Source organism: Cupressus sempervirens, chromosome 2 (assembly GCF_028749045.1).
Source record: "Cupressus sempervirens isolate cs-2001-9-10 chromosome 2, ASM2874904v1, whole genome shotgun sequence".
In the NCBI taxonomy this organism is placed as follows: Eukaryota; Viridiplantae; Streptophyta; class Pinopsida; order Cupressales; family Cupressaceae; genus Cupressus; species Cupressus sempervirens.
Genome location: NC_143119.1, coordinates 271199649 through 271209428, shown reverse-complemented (window position 1 = coordinate 271209428; position 9780 = coordinate 271199649). Strand labels below are relative to the sequence as shown.

Genomic DNA, 9780 nt, shown 5'->3' with positions numbered 1-9780 from the left:
AGATGCTCCTGCATCAGACAACCAGGGTTGGGAAAAAAAATGATTCTCCTGAATCATGCAAGTGTCACACCCTGAGCTGAATCCAACTCATACTGAGAAATCCATTTAGCATCTTCAACTTGTCTATTCTTCCACTTCACCAAATATTCATAGTAATCTTTTCCTCCTGTGCTCTTACCAACTCTTTGATCCAATATCTGTTCAACCTCTTCGATTTGCTTCTTAGGATAATCATCAGGTACAGCAATTTCATCCTCTGACTCATGATACTTATACAAATCAGCAATATTGAATATAGGAGATATATCCATGTCATCAGGTAACTCAACTTCATAAGCATTACCACTATCAAACTTCTTCAAGATCTTACAAGGTCCAAATTTCTTCATCTTTAGCTTACTGTATGTTCTAGCTGGGAATCTTCTTTTCTTCAGATGAACCATCACCTCATCACCAACCTAAAAATCATGGTGTCTTCTAGACTGATCAGCATTCTCTTTATACTTCTGATTACTTTGTTCCAATCTCAACTTCACTTCCTTATGCAAAGACTCCATAAAATCAGCAAATTCTTCTCCTGCAGCGCTTCTCTTTTCTTCACCAACAACATCTCTCAAATCTGATATGCCTCTAAGATGCATTCCAGTAACAATTTCAAAAGGTGTCTTCCCTGTACTCCTATTCACAGAATTGTTATATGCAAATTTAGCTTGTGCCAATACCATCTCCCAATTACTTGGCTTATTCCCAACCAAACATCTTAGCAAATTACCCAAGCTTCTATTCACAACCTCTGTCTGTCCATCTGTTTGTGGATGGAATGTAGAACTAAACTTCAACTCAGTACCCATCTTCTTCCACAAAGTCTTCCAAAAATATCCAACAAACTTACTGTCTTTGTCAAAAATAATACTTCTTGGTAATCCATGCAATTTCACAATCTCTTTAAAAAAAAGTTCAGCAACATGTTCAGCATCTGATGTCTTCTTACATGGTATAAAATGAGCCATCTTAGAAAATCTGTCCACTACCACAAATATGGAATCATACCCTTTCATTGTCTTAGGCAATCCAAGAACAAAATCCATACTAATGTCAGTCCAAGGTTTCTCAGGAACAGTAATAGGTGTATACAAAGCAGTATTTTGACTCACTACTTTTGCAACTTGACAAACTCCACAACTCTTTACAAATTTTTGAACATCCTTATACATTTGTGGTCAATAATATTTTTCTTTCAGCAAACCCAATGCCTTATCAATTCCAAAATGTCCAGCTAATCCACCATTATGTTTTTCCTTAATTAGATTCAACCTCATAGAACTTCTAGGAATACACAACTGAATGCCTTTGAACAACATACCTTCTTGAATGAAATACTCATCATACTTATGTGATCTGTCAGATTTGGTGCTCTACACTCTCTTCATGCCTCAGGAAAATCAGGATCAGCATCATATAACTCTTTCATCTCATCAAAACCAAGAACTTCAACCTTCATTTCAGTCAACAAAGAACATCTTCTACTCAATGCATCAGCAACTTTGTTAGTAACTCCACTCTTATGCTTAATCACAAATGTAAAACTCTGCAAATATTCAACCCACTTCATATGTCTTTGACTCAATTTATGTTGATTTCCCAAGTATTGTAAAGCTTTATGATCAGTAGACAACACAAACTCCTTAGGCATCAAGTAATGTCTCCACTTCTTCAATGCTTGAACAATAGCATAAAACTCTTGATCATACACAGAATATTTCCTTTGAGCATCATTCAACTTTTCACTAAAGAAAGCAACAGGTTTACCTTCTTGATTTAATACAGCTCCTATTGCATTCCCACTTGCATCACATTCAACTTGAAATACTTTGTTGAAATCAGGCAAAGCCAATACCGATAATTCTGCAACCTTTTGTTTCACAGTCTCAAAACTCTTATCAACTCCATGTGTCCACTTGAATTCTTTTTTATCTCCCCTCATTGTCTCAGTCATAGCATTGCAAACAGCACTGAAATTCTTTATAAACTTTCTATAAAAACTAGCTAAACCATGAAATGATCTTACCTCACTCACATTCTCAGGTGTAGGCCATTCCAAAATTGTTTTAACTTTCTCAGGATCCATCTTCAAACCATCAGCTGCAATCACAAATCCCAGATACACAATCTCCTCTTGCATAAAAGAACACTTTCTCAGATTAATCAGCAACTTTTCCTCTTTCAACCTCTGCAATACTTGTCTAATATGCTCAAGATGTTCTTCCTTAGTCTTACTGAATATCAAAATATCATCCAAATAAATAATCACAAACTTACCCAAAAATCTTTTCAGAACTTCATTCATTAACCTCATGAAAGTACTAGGTGCATTAGTCAAACCAAAAGGCATAACCAACCATTCATACAAAACATCTTTTGTCTTGAAAGCAGTCTTCCATTCATCACCTTCTCTGATTCTGATCTGATGATAGCCACTCTTCAAATCAATCTTGGTAAAATACTTTGCTCCACTTAAACAATCCATTATGTCATCCATCCTTGGCATAGGAAACCTATATTTCACTGTTATCTTGTTAATGGCTCTAGAATCAGTACACATTCTCCATTCTCCATTCTTTTTAAGTGCTAATACAACAGGTACAGCACATGGACTCAAGCTTTCTCTAATCAAACCTTTCTGCAACAACTCATGCACTTGTCTGTTAAGTTCTTCATTCTCTGTAGGTGTCAATCTATATGGTGCTTTGTTTGGCAAACTTGCTCTAGGAATCAAATCCATAAAATGACTAATACTTCTTACTGGAGGTAATCCATCAGGAAGATCATCAGCAATAATGTCTTTATATTCATTGAGCAATTTTGCAATTTCTTCTGGCACTTGGTCAATACTACCATCTGTCACTTGGTCACTACTATCTGGAACTCGGTTAACATTATTCTCTTGTACTTGGCCTTCATTGACAAAACTTGGTTTTCTTGAAATTATGGCAAAACAAACTTGATTCTTCTTCACTTCCTTTTCAAATTGTTTCCCATTAACCATACAAATCTTTACAGTAGTACAATTAACCTCATCTGGAACTTCAATCAAAGGCAAAAAAGTTTGTTTCTTCCCATTCACCTAAAGAGTATATTGATTCAATCTTCCATCATGTACAGCATGTCTATCATATTGCCAAGGTCTACCCAACAAAATATGACAACAATCCATAGGCATAATATCGCACAAAACTTCATCAACATAATGTCCAATTTTAAATTTTACAAGGCATTGCTCACTTACCAATATCTTATGCTCATCTTTGATCCATGAAACATGATAAAGTTTGGGATGTTTCAGCCTCTCTAACTGCAACTTGGTAACCAGCTCTTCTGATGCCGGATTTGTAGAACTCCCACTGTCAATGATCACTTTGCAGCATTTTCCAGCCATCTTACATCTTGTCTTGAAAAGACTTCTCCTTAAAACAGGTTCCTTATCACTTCTTTTATTATATAAGGTTCTTCTCACCATCAGATTTTCTCCAACTTCAGGTCCACTTGGTGATCTTTCAATGTCTTCTTGAATCACAGCATTTCTATTATTTAGTCCACTTTCAGAGGATCTACATTCAAAAGATCTATGCCCTTCTTTGCCACATCTAAAACAATTACCATGAAATCCACTTCTAAAATAGGAATTACCTCTTCCCCGGTAAGAATTAGTGCCTCCTTGGTAAGAATTACCACTTTTCCATTCGGTCTTGCCTTTATCATCACTCTTCCATTCAGATTTTACTTTATCTTGCATAGAATTGTCAGATCTACTACTTTCTCCATAAGATCTACTTCTACCTCTTTGGAATCTACCACCTCTACCTCTTTGTCTTTGTTCATGCTTCTTTGTCAAGATCTCCTCAGCCTTCAAGGCATACTAGTATGCTTCTTCCACACTTTCCAACTTCACAAAACTTATCTCATCTTGAATTCCAAATCTCAATCCATTAATGTACCTTGCAATTTTCTCAACATCATCATCCACATGTCCAGATCTGATGTCCAATCTATAGAATTCTTCGGTATATTCTTTCACAGTCATGTCCCTTTGTTTCAAATTTTGCATCTTTCTCAATAAGCTAACTTGGTAATCAGTAGGAAGGAATTTGTTCTTTACCTTGTTCACCATCTTTGGCCAAGTTCTTATCTTCTTCTTTCCTCTCCTTTGTCTATCAGTTTGCAAGTGCTCCCACCATAACGATGCATGACCTTTCAGCCTAGTGACTGCAATCTTCACCTTTCTGTTATCAGGAGTGTTTTCATACTCAAAGAACTTCTCCATATCAGAGATCCAATCCAGCACAGTATTTGTATCCAATTTCCCATCATAAGGAACAACTTCTACAGCAGGCTTTGAATTTGCCCTAGACAATAATCGCAACAATCTTTCCTCATCTCGATCTTCTTCAGGTTCTGGATTATGGTTTGGTGTTGTTGCTTCATCATCACTTACATCTTCAAGATGCGCTCCTCTCCTCTGGGCTGTCTCCACAGCATCTAATCTGGCTGCAATTTGTCTTAACTGATCCAATATAGCGTTATCAACATTATTTCTTCTACCACGAACCATCTTTACAAATCAGGTTCCTGCAAGATCGTAACCCTCTGCAAGTTATAAGTCAAATCCACAGATCTGCCACCCTACAACCAGATCCAAATCAGGGTTCTACACGATCCAATCTCCACAAAGATGAACTTTGGGCTTTGATACCAACTGATGCAGGCAAGGGATGAATAACTAGGTCAAAGGCACACCCAGCTATCCAAACCACCCTACAAGAGTTATCACAACGGAAGCAAACATGAGGAACAACACCAAGGAAAGAGAGAACAAGGATATATTTATTTATTCATCAAATATTCAGCATACATGCCCAGTTGTAAAGCCTTCTGGGTTATGGCCAATTACAAATGTACAACTTCCAGATCTCCAAATCAGCTTTTTAAATCCACATATCTCTTTTCTTTTGAACTCTCCCACCAAAAATCTGCCCTAACCCTAAACCTAAACACCTTACTTATACTTGCCAAAATGGCTTATGGATAATTCTAGAACATAGAGAAACCACAAGTCGGCCCTCATCAAATATAATTAACTATACCAAAATTAAATGTGATCAAAGTCGGCCAAATTGGAACTAGGCAGAATGAACTAATGTGTAGGATTACAAAGAAACCCAGGATGCTCCTGCATCAATTACACTCCGTGATCCATCACTAGGCTGAATAAGATAGCAAAAGGAGAGCACTTACAATAAAAAATGCAAACATATTCAAAAATTGAACATTGTAATAGCTTAAACATGTCTCATTTGACTTGTGAATTTCAGACAATAATTAAAATATAATATTCATAATACAAGAGATGAAATTGTTCGTCAAATTATGATCCCTTAGAAACTAGACTATATGGGTCTTGGATTATGAAAATAGAATAGGTTTCAATTTTACATCTTTCTTTTTAAATGAAGAGGAAGAAACTAGACATTAGATACTATGAGAGGGCACACGTCACTGCTTTAGAAGAGAGATAAAATACCAAAATCACTCAGATTTGTCAGTCATACTTTAGAGGAGTAACAGCTCAAGATAATCGAGCTCTAGCAGGAAATATAAAATACTGACTGTCGTGATCTGGTTTCCAGTGTCAAATTTGTTAGCTGCAAATATTATATTTTTTGACCTAAAGATAGACATGTGATTACAAAGTCAACATAGAGTACCATACACACAAGAAATCTTGATAGTCAGGTTTAATAGATAATTGGCAGTGAAGGATTGTCTTAACTCTTTTTTAAAAGTTTAAAAACAATGATCTATATGTGGCAAGCGCCCTTACAACTATCTTTACAGGCTCATAGTTAGTATGCAAAAATCCTAAAATATTTCATACAGCCTGTACAATCATAAAAATGTTAAAAAATATTGATAATTTTTAAGTATATTTCGCTTCTGACGTAAAGTAATCTTCAATAAAAAGAAGAGGAACCATCCAATTATGCTTCAATACAAACTATCATGACTAAAATTAAGTCTAATATTATCAAAGTAACTTTCCAATCCTTGAAGAAAACAATTCTTCTATACATAACATAAAAATGAATGCATAAGTACCAATTTATGGAGCTGGAAAAATATACATCCAAGAGTGATTGAAAGGCTGGAACTCATAAAGACATGAGAATTATGTTGGCCTAGTCATGATAAAAGAATCATCATTTACAAAGTCCCTTATTTTTTCCATTTGACCAACTTCAGCCAACCAATCAAGTTTTTGGACAGTTGTATCACTTGGAACACAACCTTCTTTCTTCATTTGATCCATCACCAAAAATGTGTTTTCAATGTCAAATCTTTCACGGAAGGTGTGTAATAATATATTGTATGTTACAACATTTGGAACTAAACCATTTGCTCTCATTTCATTCAGCATTGAAAAAGCCATGTCAAGTTTGTTTTCCTTGCATAGGGAAGCAATCAATATACTATAAGTTACAACATTTGGGACAATACCAACTGATCTCATGTTTAGAAGATACTTTGAGGCCTCATTCATTTCACCAATTTTGAAATGAGCGTCAATCAGACAGCTATAAGTGACTACGTCGGGAGTCAAGCCTTCATTAAGCATTGTATTCAAGAGCGAATGTGCTCCAGAAAAATCTCCTGCCTTGCACAGAGCATGAATGATAGTGGTGTATGTCTCTTCATTAGATTTTAAATCCCTTGTTTCCATCTCCTCTAAAATCTTTCCCACCATGTTCATTTTTCTTGTTCTACAAAATGCACATATTAGCGTATTATATGTAATTACATCCGGAATATGCCCCCTGTTTTCCATCTCAGAAGTAAGTGTAAATGCTTCCTTTTCCCTGTTACTCTGACATAAACCTTGAATTAGAATGTTGTAGGTAAAAACATCTGGGGAATGGCCTTTACTTAGCATATTTTTAAACAACTTTTGAGCCTTTTCCACCTCATGTAATTCACATAGGCCGTGTATCAAAGAACTATAAGTAATCACATTCGGTTGTAAGCCCTTTTTGGGCATGTCATGAAAACAATCCCAAGCCTTGTCCGTCCTGCCAGCTTTGCATAGTCCATCAATGACTGCAGTAAATGTCACCACATCAGGCAAAGGACCAAATTTAGTCATTTGTACAAATAGATTGTAGGCTTTATCTATTTTCTCAGCCTTGAAAAGACCATCTATTAGGCTATTATAAGTATAGATGTTGGAAAAATAGCCATCTTGTAACATTTTACCTACTAATCCTAGAGCTTCATCTACTCTTTCTACTTTACAAAGACCATCAATAAGGGTGTTATATGTAACAATATCTGGAGAACAGTACCCATGTCTCATCCCAGCTAGTAACCTGAGAGCTTCATATTCCCTACCTACCTTACAGAAAGCGTATATTAGGGTATTGCATGTAACATTATCAGGAGAAATACCAGCTTGTATCACCTCAGCAAGTAAAACAAGAGCCTCAACTATTCTACCTCTTTTGCAGATCCCACCAATTATAGTATTGTATGTAACAATATCTGGAGAGAAGTAACTATGACTCTTTCCAGTTACTAATCTTACAGCTTCATATTCCCTTCCCACTTTGCAGAGACCATTAATTAGGCTATTGAACACAATAATATCAGGAGAAATTCCAACTTCTATCATTTCGGCAAATAAAACAAGAGCCTCACTTACTCTACATTGTTTGCAGATCCCATCAATTAGAGAGCTGTATGCAACAATATCGGGAAAACAATGAGCGTCCCTCATTCTGTCCAAAATCTCAAATGCTTCCTCAATATGATTCCCTTTACACAGAGCCTTTATAAGAGTGTTAAAAGTGATCACATCTGGATTTATTTCCATCTGTTTCATTTCAGCAAGAAGAAAGTTGACTCTGCAGATATCGCCGTCATTTCCAAGACCATACAAAAGCGTGTTGAAGGATACGACATTGAGAGGAAGGCGTTGAGATATGGCTGAGTGCAAAAAGTCCCAGGCTTTGTTTGTGTTTCCCGATTTACACAGGGCATTGATGGATTGAGTGAATTGAAAAACATTGAATTTGTGCGTGCTGTGAGGAGGGGGTTTCTCCTCTTTGTGGGTGTTTACAGATGAGGTTTTGTATCGTTTTGAATGACGATGAGAAGTTAACTGTTTAAAGAGGGGGCGTATCCATTTCAAGTTGTGCATCATCTCCATCTTCATCTTGTTTATCAGAGCAAAGCACAACAAAACCCTCAAATATCTTCTCTTCTCTTCTCAAAGCGAATGTAATGAGAAATTATTAAAAAGGAAATAAATTTTAATAAAAATTTGCAGCGGGGATTTCTTCTTAGGTGAGGACAGATGGTTCTTTTCCAACTATGCATGCAATGCGATCTAAATCGTTTTATTCAGGGGAGAGCTCCAAACTGAAAAAAGTTAATGGTTGTTTCTCGTGTAGCCATGATCGCCCTGTTCTGGTTATTTCTCCAATGGCTGTAATAGAGGACATTGATTATTGGACCAAGCATGCTTTGATATGCAAATTTCTTGGAATCCGGATTTCCCTATCCGCTCTTGAGGCATGGATCCGCCGCTCATGGCAGGTGGAAGGTGATATGGAGATTATGTTGGCAGGGAATAGTTTTTTTTTTGTTGTATTCTTTTGCATGTCTGATCGTGATCGTGTTTTTGAAGGAGGCCCTTATTTCTACAACCATGTGGGGTTATTTGTCAAACCTTGGCATTCAGGTTTTAATTCTGCTGAGGATCTCCCTTCAACAGTGCCAGTTTGGGTTCGCTTGCTTCGTCTTCCCTTGGAATTTTGGCATGAAGACATCCTTCGACAAATTGCTGCTTTGTTGGGGAAGCCGATTGCGATCGCACATCAATCCCTTTATAAAAAGGTTATTTCTTATGTTAGAATTTGTGTTGAAATTAATTTGAATAACCCATTACCAGATTCTTTGGAAATTTGTCTGGGTGATTTTTCTTGGGTGCAGCAGTTAGATTATGAATCCCTCCCTTTCCGTTGCCGGATTTGTCATGAGTATAGTCATTTACAGCGTCTGTGCCCCCGTAACTCGAGTTTCAAAGGAGTGGATGGTTCTACAGCTGGCAATGTTGGTGGTTTGGTAGATACTACAGGGAAAGGACAATCTCAAATGGCTAATACTACCAAGGGGATGAATCCGCAAGATGCTACAGGTAAGGGTAAGGCTCAAATGCAGGATAAAGATGGATTTACCCCTGTTCGCCCTCGAGCTAAGGGACGTGGTCAAAAAAGGCCTTTGAAAGAAAGATTATCTGATTTAGGTTTTAACCGCTTTGAGGTGCTGGATAGTATGGTTCTAGAGGAGGGTATTCCTCCTCCTATCTCTTCTGATCCAGTTTGCCCAGATGAGAGATTTGTTCCTAGTGATGCTTGTTGGGCATCCCAAGTTGTAGTATATCAGAACTGTGAGGTCCCTGTAGCTCCTATGACAGAGGCTCTGGTGACTCCTGCAGTGTTGGAGGATAATGATGTTGTTTTGGCTGACTTGGTTAAGGATGTGCTACCATCAGGTAAGGGCAAGGGATCTCCTCTCCCCTTGGGGTTGTTGCCTCGACCCTTTAAGCGGACTTCTTCTACTCCCCCTCTAAGGAGTGGGCGCAAAACAGACCAAGAGAAGATTAAACTCACAGGAGATATATTGATTGAGTCTGGTTCAGTGAAACCTTTGGATTCTCATTTTCCCAAT

The 9780-nt window shown here is 37.2% G+C and overlaps 1 protein-coding gene across 1 annotated transcript; it reads right to left on the bottom strand.

The window, feature by feature from the left end:
- Window positions 1-6102: 6102 nt before the first annotated feature.
- On the bottom strand, window positions 6103-8371 carry LOC149572099 (uncharacterized). The gene has a single exon (XM_089813402.1). The coding sequence runs from the start codon at window positions 8261-8263 to the stop codon at window positions 6224-6226; it is 2040 nt and encodes a 679-aa protein (XP_089669528.1). The 5' UTR covers window positions 8264-8371; the 3' UTR covers window positions 6103-6223.
- Window positions 8372-9780: the final 1409 nt, after the last annotated feature.

Bases quoted from the DNA above. Each gene is read 5' to 3' on its own strand.
- LOC149572099 (XM_089813402.1), bottom strand. From the start codon at position 8,263: ATGAAGATGGAGATGATGCACAACTTGAAATGGATACGCCCCCTCTTT.